Below are 18409 nucleotides of genomic sequence, written 5' to 3'. Positions count from 1 at the left end.
AAAAAAAAAAAAAAAAAAAAAAAAAAAAAAAAAAAAAAAAAAAAAAAAAGTAAACCCTGCAGTCGATATTACAGTAATTTATCCTGCATGAAAATGTGATTCATGATGGTATTTCATATGCGGAATAGTTCTAGTATACCTCTACCCTTCAACAATCATTTCATTATATACAGGGCACAATGCAAAAAAGATTCCTGTATCATGCAACACAGGATGGCACAAGTAAGGTGTACACTACCTTGAACTCGAGAATCAAGGCTTATTGTTAGCAACTTACGTATGTGGATGCAAGTGTAATCTTAACAACTAAGCCAATTGCCAATGACTTTGTGGTCTAGTGGCACAAAGTGACTTTTCCAAATGGAAGGTCATGAGTCCGAGTTTTAGTGGAGGCGATATTGAGTCTTTGTGCTTCAATAGGTTGAGAACGTATATATGAACAGATACTACATTGCAGTAGAGTCAGATGTATTAAAAAAAAGGGACTCAATGAAACAAGGAACAATGGAACATCAACTATTCCAACCCCACCCCTTCAGATTTGTTGACGAAACTATTCCCCATATAGCAAACAAGAATCCCATATTCAACATGAAAACTTAATGATAAGTTGAAATTTTCCATCTGCTGCAAAGCAATAACCCCTTTGTTCTATATAAATTTTGTACAAGCTGAGGAATCTATGAAGTTTGATACAAAATACAGTAAGCTCCAAAATTCTATTATGAAAGTAATGTATTCTATGGATTTTGCAAGCTTATGCTTAATGACCACAAAATTATTTCTAATGACCAGGTCAACATATATCTAATTTATCAAAATTCTACTTCGTGCATTTGACACCTGGAAGATTAGATAGAGATGGTTTATCAAATACTCAATGCGCTTAATAGATGGCTACAAAATCAACAATCAAAAAGCATGTCTTAAAAAGTAGAGCTGAAAATCTATCAGGCTTCGGAACAGCACCCTATGTGCAAATACCCTGTTTAAGCCCCTGATACACACTAATAGCACAATACAGGCAGAAGGGCAGAAATCATATTGCAGCCTTAGTTTTACATGGTAATGTACTAACATAGCAAAAAATCTTGGAGAGGCTAATACTTGATATGAGAAGTCCTGGCTCTTGAAGAATAACTCAAACCCGATTACCCGAAGGCTAATTCTGTTTAATTGACTTATTATTGGAATACTTGAAAATTATTAAACTACAGATTTATTTTTAAGTTCTAACAATAGCACATCTCTGCAGAAAATTTGAGCAAAAAAAAGAAAAACTTTTTGTTTACCATTTGAATCTCAAGAACAAAAAGTTACTAATATCCTTGATCAAATCAGATTTACTTTTAAAAGCATAAGCTTCTTTAAAATACTTCTAAATGGCATTGAGGAATTAGTGAGTTATTTATATTCCTTAAAAGGGATATTTTGTCATGTTTTTGTAACATCAGAGAATGATGCAGTTTACTTATAACAACCTGTTCATTTATAACTTGCATGGTTGCATTATACTGCTACACCACAGCTAAAAGGTCCTTTCTTTTTTCTTTTTTTCATTTTGATTTGTGCTCTTGGAAGTTTCTAAAGTTGTGTATAACTACATTTCTTATCTGATATGCCCAAATAGCACAACACAGATACATGATTGCTGCTTCCCAAACAAGTGAAAATGAATGCCCATTCCCTTCCACCACATAACAAGCACGGTAAAAATACAAAACTTAATCTACTACTTCATGATGTATATATAGAGAGAAAGAAAATGCACAAAGAAGGCAGTATATGTACTAAATTTGAAGTAACCTAGAAGTATAGTGTAATGTAAACAGATAGACATACAGTTTATGATCATTTACGTTTTGTCTTTCTTTTAGCCCCATCACTGTCCTCGTCCTCCTCCTCATCACTATCGTCGTGAACATCATCATCATCAGTATCGGAAGGAGGAGAAGGATCAAGCCTGGCAGCATCAATCGCCCACTTCATCAACTTCTCAACTTCATCATCCTCATCCTCTTCTTCACCACTCTCCAATTTCGCCCTTCCCGGATCGTTAACACTCCCCGACGAAGACGAATAAGAGGGGAGGGAGCTCTTGAGCGCAGTGAATCTAGCAAACAGATCATCCGCACCATCTAAATCACCATCGGCGACCTTTTTGGGGCCCTGTACATCGTCAGGCCGGGATGATGCAGTCGGAGCAGGCTTTTTCTGGGGCTTATTAGGAACAGCAGAGGTTTTTGGTCGGGATTTTAGGGCTTGGAAGCGGCGATCGAGGTCTGCGTCGATGAATTGGGCGGAGGAACCGCGGGCAGTGTGGGAGTTGATGCTGAGGCGCAGAAGGGTTTCGTCTTCGGCGGCTCGCAGCAGCTCTTCAACCTCATCGGCGCTTTCTGTGTTCTTCTTGTAACTCATCTCTCTCTCCTTCCTGTTCAACTTCCACCAGATGATGCGTTGAGACTTGAAACGATAAACAGAGAGCAATATAATATAAGAAAGGGCTCAAAGAATCGTAATCATATGCTAGTCCTTCACCTCTTCACTTTACTTTGCATTTAAGTTAGGGTGTGTTTGGAAATCAGAAGACGTGATTGGATTTATAATGTTGATATAGTGTGGTACTGCTGCAAATAATATATGTTTATGATGTTGATGTACTGTGGCTTTGATAGGAATATTATATGTTTAGATTTTGATGTAGCGAGGTCTTGCTACGTTGCTTTTTGTTGAATATGTGTGAATAAAGTGTGGTTCTGCACTTCTGCTAGGCTTGTTTTTGTCAATTTATTGTGTATAAAGTGATAAAGTGTGGTCTTTGCTTTTATGTTTAAAATGTGTATTGAATATGTTTTTTTTTTGTTAGGATGGACGAATTTGTGGATTTAATAATTTATCATTGTGGTAATTTCGTGCAAAACTCTATGTTCCAATATTTGAATGGTGAGACTGAGGTAGTGCGTGTTGACCCGAACTTAATATTTTATCCCTATTAATTAAGTATATATCAGATCGAAGATATGTGAAAATAGTCTCACTTACTTAGAAGTAAACCTTTGAACTCTTCCAATCTTTAAAACTATTAGATAATGATTATAGTAGTTTACCCTTAGCCCAGCTTGCTCGTCAAAATAAAAAGTACAAAATTTATGTTGAACACGGGGTGGATGAGTCTGAAGTGTTTGGTTTAAATTTGTCTACTCTTTGTTGAATTAGGTATGTATTTTGATGATAATGTGCAATTCAAGCTTGCTATGATAAGTTATTTTGTACACACAAAAGGGAATTTATTCTGGACAAAAAATAGATTAAAGTATGTTAGGGTAAAATGTCTTGGAAAGGGATGTGCATTTCATGTTAGTTGCATGATGGGAACAAAGAACTAGGTGTTTTCAAGTGAAATCAATTATGTTGAAACATAAATGCAACTCTCAATTCACCTTAAGGATAGTTAGTCAAAAGTGGTTAAAATGGAAGAATGAAGAAAATGTGAGACAAAATCTTATTATTGGTTATTCAAAGTTAAGTAGGGACATTAAACCTAAGTTGAACTTCAATGTCACAATCTGTATGTATAGAAGGGCAATAATAAGAATTATGAGAAAGTTGGATCTAGAGTATGAGATTCAGTTCAAGAGACTTAGAGATTATGCTCAAGTGTGTTTAAATTTAAATTCAGGTTGAGATTCAGTTCAAAAGGCTTAGAGATTATACTCAAGAGTGCTTAAATTTAAATTCAAGTTGAGATTCAGTTCAAAAGGCTTAGAGATTATACTCAAGAGTGCCTAAGGGTCCGTTTGGAAAGCAGGAAAATGACTTCTAGAAAATGAGTCATTTTCTGAAAAACAGTTTCATTTCCAGTGTTTGGATATATTATGGAAAACTGTCTTTGTGTGTTTGGTTCATTTTCTGGAAAATGGATAAAATTGTATAATTAAACATTGTAACTGTTTTATTTAAAATATAAAAAATTATAATAATATTAAAATATTATTATTTATTAAAAATAAAATTTATAAAAGAAAAAAGTAAAAAAAAAAAAAAAAAAAAAAACATAGCAAAAGTTTCCGGCGATTTTCCCACCTCCTTAGTCCATGGTCATGAGTGATATGGCTTGGTTTTGGTCGAGAACATTTGAAACGGTCATTTTCCGGAAAAAATGAACTGCTTTTCCTTGGTCAACGGAAAACATATTCTGTTGACCACATTTTCCGGACGTTGCCAAACACCGAAAACTCAAAAAACATTTTCCGGAAGTCATTTTACAGGTTACTAAACACACCCTAAATTCAAATTCAAGTTGAGCAAAGAGATTATGCTCAACAGTGGTGGTGAACGCATAAATTTTGTTATAGTCAAGAAATAAAAAATAGTTCTAATCCTTCCACGGTTCCACTTAAATGACTTAATTACACCTCACAACACACCTATCAGTCTATTACGGAGTTCTAGTTTATGTGTTTCTTTCATAATGCTTTTACTAGTCTATGTGTTTCTTTACTGATATAAGTTATTAATTTATGGATAACTTGTGTAAAATAGGGATAAAGTGATTTTCTCAAAATCCGAAAGTGCATTTACTAATCAGGATTTTAAAAAAAAAAATCCAGAGAAATGAAAAATTAAAGAAAAGATAACAGGCCAAGAACCTTGTGGTCCAGTGGCATCAAACCCTTCCTTTTATACGGGAGGTGGTGGTTCGAGTCTCAGTGAAGTTAGTATACTGCATTCTAATAGAGTTAGTAGTATTCAAAGAAAATAAAATATATTTTATTGTACATTTCTCTCATAATTTCCGCGTGTTTGGGTTCCAAACACTGAAATAACATTCCTAAAGTCTATTACTTCAATAAACTAAACAATGAAATACAAATCTTATTCTATTCCAGGTCTATTCCATTCCCCATGGAATAGTATTCCTATTTATTCCCTTAATTAGTTATCACACCAATTTCTAAAGAATTTAATGTTAAACTTCCGTTATATTTAACGGAAAGAATTTGGTAAAATTATAAATGATTAGGATATATTAGGAATTTAATTGGAGGTTGCACAATAAGAAGAACACAAAGTACAATATGTTATAACAGACTATTACACTAACATTTTTTAGTTCCAGATAGGGGTCTAATATTATTGGCTCTTATTATAAGTGTAGAAATTTATCCCGTGAACCAAACATGTTAATGCATACAACTATACAAGGGAGCCATATTCTTACACGTAAGCATATGGGCTTTATGAGATATGCTTAATTCCTCATCCCCTTTCATAGGGAGCAAAATGACCATATTCTTTGGGACAACCTCGCCAAGTTGATCGGGTTATTAACTTGGTAACCACAAAATTTCAAATTCGACTCACAATGGAAGTAACCTATATTGGCCTTCTCGGTTTGAGTTGACATTGAACCGGTCAACTGCAGGTCCAAAAGGACCATATTTTGACTGCACAATAATCAGTTGCAATGGAAGTCAGAGCTGAGAGAGAACTCACAAGCAGTTTGATAGCATTTGGATTATCTGTATTGCCAATTTGTACAGATGACACAACATATGCAGAGAAATATTAGTTTTGCAGCCAAATACTGTGCCCCGTTCGTAAAAAGTAAACTTAATGCAATTGTATTGTATGTATTGATGCATAATGTAAGCTCAAATATAAAAAATCTCATAATTCAATCCTTTATAATGACAAGACATCAATTTTTCCAAACAAGGCACCAAATTGGAGATTACCATTTTCAACAAGTAAATCTGTGTTTATCCATGGGCATTAGAGCCAATCATTGATCGACGTTGTTGAAGGCGGTGGCAATAGTTCATACAGCTGAGAAAAAAATCCACTTTCACCAGAAGAACCATTTCTTTCTGGTGGGGGAATTTCTGGTTGGCTCATCCTCCTTTCTACTCTCCATTCCCTGCTTCAGAGACTCTAGCCTTTTCCTGTAAAAGGACAAATCTAAATAAACACAGTAAACAGAATATAGAGAAAGCATAGACCACAATCTATTAGGGTAAGTGAACGTGGTAATCAATCCATCAATGCATATACAATGTTGATGTCACAATCAGTTAGTGTACTTGGTATCCATAAGGCGACCGTGGAGACTCCACCTCTGTCGAAATCCTTCCATGCCTTCAACTCCACTTGCCAATATTAAACGTCTACAATAGGAAAACGAAAGATTTATTTGTATGGGCAAGATAATAATGATGACTCAGTATCAAATAACAAGACTCCAGCAGAAGGTACACAATTCTATGACACAACCACTACAAGCATAAATATATAGAATTCCATTCTGTGCATCAAGAACCCTAGCAGTTTATATTCATATAAGGACTTTTTTCCATAATGTATATCAAGTTCTCTCCCCCAAGTATATTTTTCATCCTCGGGGATTGGGACCTTCCAAAAAAAAAGGAGGATAAGATGAGCATATTGAGCAATGTATGCATATCTTTCAGGTCAAATCTCTTAATACCACCAAGAAGCATGATCTAAAATAGTAAAATATACTCCGTAATACTTTAAAAGACCAAGAGAACAGAAACTTGCCTAGATTTAAACCATTCAAAAGTATATTAGTCATTTTTCCCTGAAGAAATTACTACTAATCTTGTTTCCAATATGTTAAAGAAAAAACAGAACACTACAGGTAAGGAAGTTTTGGTGTAAATACAAAGAAAATAAATTTTCCATTCATTTATAACATCAGGAAAATTTCTGTCAAAACCAATTTCAGTAATGTACATGTACTGAATGCTCTATTAATTGTCAATTTATGGTCATATTATAATTCTGTGCACAAAATAAGTTCCTCAAGTGACATACATGTCTCTTCTTTTTTCTATTTTCTTCGTTTTTTACTTGATTAAAGTTCAATATTATAGCATAAGAACTAGAGGTAGTATACACAACATGATAAATAATAAGATTCATAACCCATTCCGTACCTATCCAGTGATGTGACTTCTGATTCTAGCTGGGCAGCTCGTTCTTTTGCAAGATCTAAAGGCATTGACAACCCTAATTTATGCTCACTATCTTGAATCCGTCGTCTGAGCTCCTTATCCTACATCACAGAAAGTTCACATCAAACCATTGAAAAGCACATTAGTTATTCAAGATCTAATGATCATCATTAAAAAATGTAAGAATTTAATATCAATCAAACAAATGAACAAACTAAAATAAATACATGCATTATCTTCCTCACCCTTTTCTCTGCACATTGTTGATACAAGATAATCTCGTCTTGACAGAATGGTTCGATTTCATTGATTTGTAAGCCTATAACACAGACGCGTTAATGAGCCAAATTAGATGTGAAATAAGCTGTTGAATTAAGCTTCAGACTAGGAGTTGCTTACATAGGAAAAGATTCCTTAAGATTCCATCACACATTTCAACACCTTCAAGGACATGAGATGCTATCTCTGGAGGAATGATTGGCGATGGAGGGCCCATCATTAGGTCATCACCCACCAAAATGGTTTCCTCCATAGTTGGCTCAGCATCAACTATATGATCACAAGGCATAACAAATAGGATATGTCAAACCATCATAATCCACAATGCTACACATTCACTACATAATATACTACTCAGCCAAAACATATAATTGAATTTGATGATAAAGGATCTCTTCTCCCTTTTCTCAAACAGAGAGTTTCTAGGTAATGCACATTCAGTATGGGCCATGAAGAAATTAAAAAGTTAGAAAAAATTAAAGCTTTATACAGGCACTACTTCAGTAAATGTAATGGATACCAACTATGATTACTCTTTTGCATTGAAAAATTCCTTCAGTGCGGAAATTATTATGGTAGATTATGCAAAGCAAGTTTTCATGAAGAAATAAACAAGAGGCTGGGAATGACGAACCATCCATGGTGGCTAGCTAGTAGTCTTCTATATACAACACCAGGTGTTTGATGATATGCCTCAAAGAAGTGCTGGAGTGAATTCCCAACCGCCCTTCTGCCAGGGCAGCGAAACAAGCGTGAGAGGGAGATTGTTAACTCTGAAGGCCGAAGCAGTACCTGAGATGCCCCAGAGGTCGGTGGGTGGGGGGCGGCAGCTAAGTACAAAATTGGAAAACGAATATTGGGAAAATGATTTTTTATTTTTAATCCTTAATACTCACACTACTACTAATATAGTAATATAGTCCATTTTAAAATGGCCTCGGGGTAAAAAATAAACCTATACATTCCCCACAATTTTCACTAATTACAAGGGCGAACCCCTCCAACTGGTTTTTGTCTTTACGGTATTGCAATTCCCTTATCGCTAACACAGGAACCCACTCCCATCATCCATGTGGGAGTGTAAATCAAAACACCGAATACCACTAGACCACAAGGTCTTTGGCGCCTCATATGAATATTTTGTTGCTCTTTAAAAAAAAGTGTTCAAAGTTTTCTACTCGAGCCATTTTGTAGACAACGTAATAGTTTGGAATTTAGAAATAATGGCCAAATAATTTTTTTTTTTACTTATTTCAATAATATAATTAGACTCGTTAACCTAATAAATATAGTTAACTCTTTAAAAACTAAAAGTTGTGCAATTATTTTAAGAGTTAATTCCAAAAATAGTCCTTTGACTATTGACTTTTACCAATTTTTATTTCCGACTTTTAATTTTACCAAAGTTGGTCTCTTAACTATTGATTTTGTACCAATTTTGATCCTTCTGTTAAATTCATGTTAAATAGGTGTTAAAATTGAGGATAAAAATGTAAAATCAAATATTTTAACATTTCTTCTTCACTTTGTTTTCCCTCCTAGTGGTGCCATTTTCTATCATTTTTGCTATCAAATAATAATTAATAAAAAAACACCTAACACAACAATAAAATATACAAAAAAAAATTGATTACTTGAAACAATTTAACATAAAATGTAAAAAATAAATATATCCAGTTAGAGAATTTACAAAAAAAAAATAGTGTCGCATCATAACATGACATCTTCACCATCAAGTCTAATCTCATTGCCAATTATTCCACAAATGATGAGTGTTCCTACCTCTATCTAGCTATCTTTGCATGATTACAAGTAGTGTCGCACCATTAGGTTATACTTAATTCTTGAATTTGAGCATCATCCTCATGTCACATAGCAATTAACCTTTTTTTTTAAGTATGCATCAGACCAGTAGAGTCACAAACTTATATTTAGGTTCAATCTTGGGCATTGGGCATAGCACATAGACTAATAGACTTCTTTCAATTATACAACCTTTAAAATAATCAATTTGGTTAGCGTGAGTGACGGTGCACTCTCATCCCTTAAGAGAGGTCGGGCTTAAAACTTCATACTCTTATACTAAAAAACCAATATGGACACAATACTTTGCATCTTAATTCGGCCGTCATTCACCAAAAGGCTACCAAATTGACTGGATTGGTGGCCTTCACTAAAGAAAGCGACCAGATTTTGGTCGCCTTCTTGATTTGGAGAAGGTTCCATGACTAACCTGCAGAGAAGGATTGTTGATTGGGACAGAATTTGAAGTGGTGCACCATCTCCCAAGCTTCCCACCACCAAAGAAGGATTGTTGATCGGGAGGATTTCAACAATAAGAAGCCAAATATGAAGAGTATTAACAAACATTATGCAACATTGAAGTGGATTGAACTATGGAATACATATGGATTGTCAATCATCCTATCTCAGACAAAGTCAGATGTCCACTTTGTCCGAGTCAGTCTGTAGACATTATGAGTACATAAATCAAGATCAAAATTGTCTTTAATTAATTCTAATTCGTAAGATTGAAGAAAAATTACGTAAGCACATTACTACAAATTACTAACAGGATTAATAAATTTAAAACTTTTTGAGAACCTTTCAATAAAGTTGACATTGCTATTTGATATTTCAATGTGAAGGATCTGCCCAAAAAAAAAAAAAAAAAAAAAAAAAAAAAAAANAAAAAAAAAAGACCCCTCTGCCTACTCTTTCCTCAGTTAGAATTTTCACTTTTATGGTTCCATGCCCTTTTTAGTTAGACAATCAACATGGACGAATTGATAGATAGTGAAAAAAGAGTACTTAAACAACTTAATAATTGAAATAAAAATTTCAGAATACAGAAACATAAAATTCAAATGAATTGGGCAAAACTCAGAGTTTCACAACAGCAGCAATGTAGAACAACACTATGAATGATTCTTTTCCACAACACAAGTCTTGTTCACAACAGATTAACAAGCTACCCTATCTTGAGATACCCTTCAATACTGAAGTGAAGTGAAGATAGAGTGTTTGAAAATTCTAACATCCTTAATATTGAATACGTCGTCTCTAATAATAGTAACATGATTGTGCGCTGCATCAACATGTATTTCAAAATCAATAAAGTTGTATTTTGCAGTTGACACATCTCCCTCAACTCTCAACTAAGTTAACCTAATGTCTCATCCGTTTCCTTCGTGTATCTTCCTCAGAGCTAGAGCTAGATGATTCAGATTCGGACTCATCGCAGGAGGAGCCAGAACTCGATTCTGAAACAGATTTCTTTTGTTGCATTATTAGGCGCTGCACATTCTTCAAATATGCCCTGAGATTTTCTGTAATCCCACCCAGACCGATTTGTGTGAAGAAATTGATTGCAAACCGAGTATTTTTTGGATTATCCTTTGGAAATATTGAGTCAAACGATTCCTGCATTGTTGGGTCATTAAGACGGTCATTCAACAAGCGAATCCCAAAGTGTTCGGACAATTCCTGAAAGAGAATCTTGATAAATATGCGAGAAGAAGAGGTAGTGTCTTCTTCTGTAAGCCGTATGTAAGCCAGAACATGCCAATGCAATGCATCAGTTGCAAGCAGATGTGCAAAAAACAAGGCAACATTTCGCAGTTTATTAGTTTCCAGACGGTGAATCATCGAGTATTGTTGCACAAAACACTTCTCAAAGTTCTCCTGGTAAACTTTGTTGATCATGCAAAAACGCTGCCCCCAAAGACCATAGTTGCGGAGGTATGTTCTCTCCTGACTGCAGCACTCTAAAAGCATTATGCATAACTCCATCTCTTGACCAGCCTCAAGTTTAATTTTCAACAGCTTATGACCTGCTTCATCAAAGCCAACAGTGGACATAATTGTTAGATAGATAGTTCTCCTAAGGTTGACTAAGTTTGTTTCAGTCTCGTCTTTTAATTTCATTTGCTCTTCATCCTCTTCTTCTTCTTCTTCTTCATCATCATCATCATCCCCAGACTCAGCATGAGAATTCCCTTCTTCCTCAGATTCCTCACCTAGGATTGCGGTTTTCAATTCTTCATACTTTTTTTCATTCTCTAAGAAATTAGAATCTGGCTTAAAAATATCTAGAGCAATTTCAGGATCTATAGTATCTTGGAAAGATATTTCATGGGTCAACTGATCTACTTGCTCTACTAGATTAAGCTCTAGACGTACCGCAGGGTACCCCTGAAACTTTGCTTTACGCAATGCAAAGAGGCCTTCGATTAAGAACTGAACCCTTTTATCTATCTGTCCTTCGTGGAGTATCCCACGAAAGCGCTCAAAGATACCATGCAACCCACGGGGGGTGAGGTCTTGCAGCATGGATCCACACTCAGTAACAAAACCAACAGCAACTTCAACACTGTCATCTGATGGATTTTCCAGTAAAACAGCAAGTAATTCCAGAGCAATTAGCTCATGGATTACTTCCTGGTTCACGAGGTGAGCAATAAATTTAACTGCTGCCAATAACTGGAGCTTATCGTTTCGTTTGTATGCTCTTTGGAGTTGTAATATAATTCTCCTCAAGAGAAGATTACCTACCCCTGGAAACCTAGTGTTCACAACGGCAACTAATGCTGCAAATACATCTGTAAAACCAGGAGAAGTCATTTGGGACTTCATACAGGACCGGCAAAACAGACCTCTTCCACGAATCAGGTTCTCAGCAAACAATTCCGGAATTATGTTCTTTATATTAGTTACATTCACTTTGTTCACCAACCCATTTATACTCTTCCTAAGAGCATCCCAAGTCATTCTTTGGTATTCAACTGAACTTTTGTCTTGTATCTCCTTCATCATCCTTGCCAACTTGAAAGGGGGAATATAAACTCCTCCACTCCTTCCAGTCTGTGTAATCATATTCCCTTCTTGCTTTGACACTTTAGAATCCTCATTCTTATGATTATCTTCCCCTGCGTTATTAGCCCTCCTATCTCTTTCCTTCTCCCTCCTACGTTCTTCTCTTCCAGAAACCCTATAATTTTCATAGTGGTCCTCCTCATCTCTGCGGTAATTCTCTGCATCCATATCCTTAGGGTAGGGCGTTTGAGATTAATGAATATTGTTGGTTAAATATATAGAGAGAGTGTATGAATTGCTTCTAAATAATGGGAATTGTCTTTTCTCCTCTATATGAGACGTCTATTTATACTTATTTTTAACTTAGAGTCTTTGAAGGAATATGAATCCTAAATTGCATTGGAATACTAAGCTTTAATCCTATTCCATTAGGAATAATGACTCAAATCCTTATTATATCTCTTATAGTAATAAAGTTAGGGATTTGACTAATTCAATCCCCTCCAAATCTACCTTCTAAATATAAAAATATAAAATTACTTTTCTTCTTATACTTTTCCCAACTTTGAGTTTATTTTTCTTTTTTTTTTTTTACAAATAGAACTAATGTATAAAAAATATCATTAAAAAGTTCTAATTAAGATCTTTTAAATGACATTCATATTGATATTTTTTTATTTTTAAATAAATATATAAGTACATAAATTCATTACTTCAATGTAATATTTAAATTATATTCTGGAGCTACTATAAAATAAATGAAAAATACATATAATGTACATTTAGTTTTCAAATTCTCAAATTTCTTAAAGAAATATTAGTTATTTAATTTCATAGAGTTTTACCTTTTTACTCCGTACGTATTTTATCTATTTTTGTGACCTAAGTGTCTATACGTGAGTGGATTTATTACTCGTTTGTGTGTTTTGTGTTTAAACATGTACTAAACCTTACACTCTTGATTTCAAAAGCTATCAAATTGTTGTCATACTCCGATCTCACCGGAAAATTATTTACGCCGGACTCCGACCCTGCAAAACAAAAATAGTTGGAACATTTTGTAATCTAACCAAGTCTGCATGATAGTCGAATAACTAGATCGAATCCAAAATCAAGGATTTTCGAAAGGAGCTATATATGGATTTAACACACAGAATCGGAGGATTAAGCTCATCGACTAGGAAGATTTGTAGAGAAAAGTATGAAAGAATTGAGTCGGAGGCCAAGTGTAGAGAGAGACAGAAATGATGAAAATGGCGAAGTTCTCGATTGAGCAAGTTGTTGTCGTCTTCTTCTATTTTATTATTATTATTATTAAAATGAAGAATGGATGCCTACAGATATTTTCCGCACCAGATTAATCAATAACTTCTTTGGGATCCAAAATCCAACCACTAGGGAGCTCAAAAATTTTGAAAATGTTATAAAAAGAAGCTCAAACGAACTTTTCACAATTTAACCTCTCACCATAAACTTTCCACTCATGCAATAACCAAATATGCACGAATAAACTATCATTTTCTGATGCAACAAATTATTAGGTAATTAATTATTCTGTAAGTTACTTGACACCAACCTTTAACCACACAAACCTTTTCAAATAAAATACAAGCAAGAGAATTTACAGAATCTCCCAACTAGATCTGAATACTGTCTCTATGTTCCATGCTTGTTCTGCAATTGATAAAGCTGCAACCACATTGTAACTATTTCTTTTCTCCGCGATAAACTCACTTGGCAACTACATTATCTTCGGTTTTATTATATCTTGAAACTAGGTTTGTGAAACTTAACATCTTGTTCAAGGCACCAACATAGGCTCGAACGCTGGAGATTACAATATCCATAGCTGCACCAGTCCCACTAGCAACAGAAAGAACACAGCAAAATATTTACAAAATTCAGTTCTTGTTTTTAATTACTTAAAAAGTTAAAAAGAAATGCAACCAATGAATGTTTTAAGATGGAACTAGAGAGATTTATGTTTACTTTTATGCCTTGAGGGAAAATATGAAAGTGAGGAGATAAAACTTGTGTACCTAAATGTACGATTTACAACGTCTCCAGTTAAAGCATGGGTTGATGTGTGGCTGTTATCCCCACGAATCAAAACTCTGGTGCTGGCTATGGCATCAATACCTTCTGTAACTGCAGTCAAGGAATACTCGAGGAGCGTCACAGGTACCTACATATTGAGAGCAAATAATTTAAAATAAGAGAAAGGTTTAAGATTCCATATATAGCCATATAGGTAATCTTTTTTTATTTGATTTATATTTTATACAGCACACGCACATCAGTTCATAGGTATATATTTATAGAGACACCAAGCAATAACCTTCCAGAACAAAACAGGGGATACATCATGCCTAGACAGGTTTAGGCCAATCTAAGAAATCAGCTAAAGTATATCACTATCAGTAGGCTTTCCATGAATCCAAAATAAAAGGGCACACAAAAAAAAAAAAAAGATCTGTAAAACTATTTAACTTTTCCATTTGTCCTTCAAAGTTCTGACTATATTGCTTTCATTCCAAATTAACCACATCAAACAAATAGAGAGCTATCCAATATATCTCCTGCTTCTCTTATATTTCCACCTTTTGAGCTACTTTAGTCTTGTGATAGTAACTGTATGAAGATGAGATGGACTGTTGTTCAATGTGTTATAGTTTAGGTGTCAATAAGGAGATAGCATTAATAAAAAGAAATACTACATGGTGCCAACTCAATGAAACATAACTTGTAGATGGTATCATGGCAGTGCACCTGGACAGTAACTTTCGTGATTCAAGGGGATATTTTAACCCTACTGTTGTAACATTTATAGTTATCAGTTAGAAAGTGACAAGCTGCAGTACAGGCAGATAGAGAAGAGAGTAGTAACCCAACTCACTAGGATTGTAGCAATTAAGAAAGACATGTTAGCTCAAGGATTCGTGATGGATTTAGTGTCTGATTGAATTGAAAGGAGAAATGAGCCCAGTTTTAATGAGCTTATTCACTGTAATAAACACTTTTTTGGTTCTTTACTGCATTTGGATATGCCTATGAAAAAGAGCATATGACTGTTCTTTTAGAAGAAAATAAAATTTTGTTAAGAAAAATTAAGTGGCAAGGTAAGGAATTTCCCCCTTATCAGATAAAAGATGAAATCTAAAGCCATCATGAAGAGTAGAAAAATTATCAAAGAGAGGAGAATGAGAAGAAAAGCTAAAGTAGCTAGTCCATAAGCTTATCAGAAAATGAGAAACAGCTTTTCAAATGCCAATTAAAAAAGGCAAAATCTTATAGCTATACTGAGCTTATTGAAAAGTCAAATATTTCAAGCTGTTTATCCTAATTGGGCCACAAAATCCATGTGGCCTAATTAACCATACTGGGTTCAGCCTTGTTTGAGTCAAAGTGATTAAAATACAATGTAATATCCATCTCTTTTATCTGCTGCTCCATAAGAAAATTGGACCATAGAATATTGCACTGTGGTCCTTGTGGATATTAGATCATCAGTAGTTTGCGGTTAGAATGGTTAGAAACATTTATCACTACGCTTCAGAGCAAAGAAGCAGACAAAACTAAACAATTCTAGGTCCTAGAGATCATTGTATAATGAAAATACCAGGAATCCAGTTCAAACCTTTACGATGAGATCAACTGCCTTATAAGCTGCATCAACGGGCCCTGTTCCAACACAACAAGCAACATGTTCTTCATCATCGGCATCAATGAGCTTAACAGTTGCAGTAGAAAGGCCAAGTGAGCCACATGTCACCTGTACATTGGGGATTACATGCTTTTAATTGACTGAACATCCTTACTCAATTATGAAAGCTGTAACATAAAGGTAGACCATATGAACCTGTAAATCTCCAAGTTTCCAAACAAGCTGTGGCTGGAAAACTTCATCTGATATGAGCGCAATTAGGTCATCATCTGTAATTTTCTGAAAAAAGAAAAAAGAAGAAAAAAAAAAATCTAGCAGATGGATAGAAACAGCTATACAGAATCAAGGTCAAATAAACATCAAATAATTGCCACTATAAACTGCCTCAGCTATTTACTGACTAAATATTTGCCAAAACCTTAATTAAAATTTTGGAATAAACACACAAATAAAGAAAATTTGTGTGTTTACCTTAGTTATCCAATTTTCTGTTCTTTAGTTTTCCATTCATTGTTTTTTGTTTTCCAGTTTAGGAAACATATTTACCATCACCCATTGTCCACATTCTTTTTTTTTTTTTTTATAATTAGAACTTTATTAATAACGAAAAATGAGGTTCTACAACACAGCAAGGAGGACATACCCTCAGCCTTGCGGACCAAGGAGACAGACCCCCTTGAACAAATTGTCCACATTCATTTTCCAAATTCAATTTTTGGACTATTAAGTTATAAAAATAAATCACAAATTCAAAATTTTGAGTAGTTGTTTTTTACCCAATATTGAAAATATTTTCAGATATGTTAAAACATATATATAATTTCTACTTTCAATTCTAGTATATGTGAAATTTTAACATCCGATATTTAGACAATTTATATCAAGATATAACTTAATTAAAAATATCTGAACCAATAACCTATTACATTCACCCAAATTTTAAGTTTCAATTTGGATAATATGAAAAATGCCTAACCCTAAATACAAGTAGGTAGGTTATGTTGGGATAAATAGATGGGAATAGAGATGATAGATGATTGTGGTAAAATAAGAGAAGATGGTAATGAATGTAGTCATAACGGTTGATAGATAGGCAAGTAGATAAGGATGAGAGTGAGGTAGGTAGGCGGTACTAGTGGTAAGAGTAGATAGATAGGTATGTAGATTGTAGGGGTAGATTGGTAAATAGATAGGTAAACTAGAAGTTTGTAGGTAATCTTAGAGTCCGTTTGGAAACCTGAAAAATATTTTTCAAAAAATAACTCATTTTCCAAAAAATAATTTATTTTTCTAATGTTTGACTTTAGTTCAGAATTTGGCTAAAAGTTAAGAAATTGCATTTTTTTTGTTTGGTTCATTTTCATTATTTGTTATATAATAATAATAATAATAATAATAAATGGTGAAGGTGGTGGTTGTTGTTGTGGTGGTAATAATATTTTGAAAACTAGAAAAGAGATGAGAGCGAAGATAAATACGGAAAAATAAAGAATCCAAAAAATGTCTTCCGACTAAAAATCTAGGAAGACATTTTCTGCCAAATGGGGCCTTTTTCAGTTGACTAGAATGAATATTTTTTTCTGACTTTATTTTCCTTAAATACCCAAACACAGAAAAATCCGAAAAATTACTTCTGAAAGTCATTTTCCAGATTTCCAAATGGACCCTTAATGGTGATTATAGGCGAATTTATGTTTTGTATTCGGAAAACAAGAAAAAAGTGTTTCCAAATTCCTCTGTTATGCAAGAAAAATGGAAAACTGTTTTACAAATGGAGATTAATTTTCCATTTTCCAAAATAGAACATTGTGCAAATAATCATGTTTTTTGTTTTCCTCAAAATTTCCATTTTTTAGACAAATGAAAAATGTAAACGCACCCTAAAAGTGAAAGAAAGAGAGGCAAAAAATCAGAAAAAGAAAAACAACCTAGACTGGCTAAGACTAAGTGACTAACTCCATATTAAAGAGCAACCCCGACTCCCTACTGAGCTTAATAAAAATAAATAAAAATAAAGTCAATCACTTACCTGGGAGAATCACTAATAAGTACTTTCTTTTTCTAACCTTCAATCAATGTAATACATGTTCATGTAGTAAGAAGAATCCCAAACAAATAGAAGCCAGAGATGTACAGATAGTAAAGGAAAAACATTTTCATTGGAGCAAAAGTTATCATTAGTTCTAATTCACCTTTTTCTTTTCAGCCACAGATTTAAAACGCCAAAATAAGTCATCAAATTCCTTCCCATCAATGTCATAGCCAAGCTGCAAAACAATTAAAAAAGAGATATCATATGCAATTTCAAGCAAGGAATTATATAATTTGTATTAAAAGTATAGAATTTCACAAGACATTAACATATATAAATGTATACACATGCATACAAATGTTTGGGTCGACACACATGCATATTAGTATATATGTATATTTATATATATCTATACATGTGTCTGTACATGTACTTGTAAACAAAGAGAGACAATTTACCTCCTGCATTTTGGTTTTCAAAGCATGGCGTCCACTGTGCAAACATAAAGGAGGCAAATAATTACAGCATTCATAGTTATAGACTTATAGGCAAGTAAGTCAACGTCCATGATTTCTGAGTAACCATATCATATAAAGAAAAATTGTACCAAACAGTGTAATTTGAGAGGGGGGGGGGGGGGGG

At 34.1% G+C, this 18409-nt stretch overlaps 3 protein-coding genes and 1 pseudogene across 3 annotated transcripts in view; all 4 read right to left on the bottom strand.

The window, feature by feature from the left end:
* Positions 1-1655: 1655 nt before the first annotated feature.
* On the bottom strand, positions 1656-2564 carry LOC116003620 (nucleosome assembly protein 1;2). Its single transcript, XM_031243520.1, has one exon. It carries the CDS (start codon positions 2416-2418, stop codon positions 1852-1854), a length of 567 nt encoding a protein of 188 aa, XP_031099380.1. The 5' UTR covers positions 2419-2564; the 3' UTR covers positions 1656-1851.
* Positions 2565-5601: 3037 nt separating this feature from the next.
* On the bottom strand, positions 5602-8135 carry LOC116003621. The gene is made up of 6 exons (XM_031243521.1): positions 7891-8135; positions 7377-7526; positions 7223-7296; positions 6960-7078; positions 6084-6167; positions 5602-5945 (listed from the first exon to the last, which is right to left on the bottom strand). The coding sequence occupies exons 1-6, from the start codon at positions 7895-7897 to the stop codon at positions 5849-5851; spliced, it is 531 nt and encodes a 176-aa protein (XP_031099381.1). The 5' UTR covers positions 7898-8135; the 3' UTR covers positions 5602-5848.
* A 2262-nt stretch (positions 8136-10397) lies between these two features.
* LOC116004816 lies at positions 10398-12299 on the bottom strand (annotated as a pseudogene).
* Positions 12300-13516: 1217 nt separating this feature from the next.
* The window catches only part of LOC116004381 (2-isopropylmalate synthase A-like), a 12520-nt gene continuing 7627 nt past the window's right edge, over positions 13517-18409 (bottom strand). Inside the window, exons 7-12 of the mRNA XM_031244412.1 lie at positions 18226-18259; positions 17928-18002; positions 15931-16014; positions 15709-15843; positions 14111-14256; positions 13517-13934 (exon numbers count right to left, since the gene is read on the bottom strand). Coding sequence (XP_031100272.1) covers positions 13802-13934; positions 14111-14256; positions 15709-15843; positions 15931-16014; positions 17928-18002; positions 18226-18259 — 607 coding nt within the window. The 3' untranslated portion in view covers positions 13517-13801. The remainder of the gene's footprint in view (positions 13935-14110; positions 14257-15708; positions 15844-15930; positions 16015-17927; positions 18003-18225; positions 18260-18409) is intronic.

This window comes from Ipomoea triloba, chromosome 14, assembly GCF_003576645.1.
Source record: "Ipomoea triloba cultivar NCNSP0323 chromosome 14, ASM357664v1".
NCBI lineage: Eukaryota > Viridiplantae > Streptophyta > Magnoliopsida > Solanales > Convolvulaceae > Ipomoea > Ipomoea triloba.
This window is presented reverse-complemented; position numbering and strand designations above follow the sequence as displayed.

Bases quoted from the DNA above. Each gene is read 5' to 3' on its own strand.
- LOC116003620 (XM_031243520.1), bottom strand. From the start codon at position 2,418: ATGAGTTACAAGAAGAACACAGAAAGCGCCGATGAGGTTGAAGAGCTG.
- LOC116003621 (XM_031243521.1), bottom strand. The intron at 7,297-7,376 runs GTAAGCAACTCC...TCTGTGTTATAG, and splicing joins CTTAAGGAATCTTTTCCTAT to GCTTACAAATCAATGAAATC. The intron at 7,079-7,222 runs GTGAGGAAGATA...TCTGTGATGTAG, and splicing joins AACAATGTGCAGAGAAAAGG to GATAAGGAGCTCAGACGACG.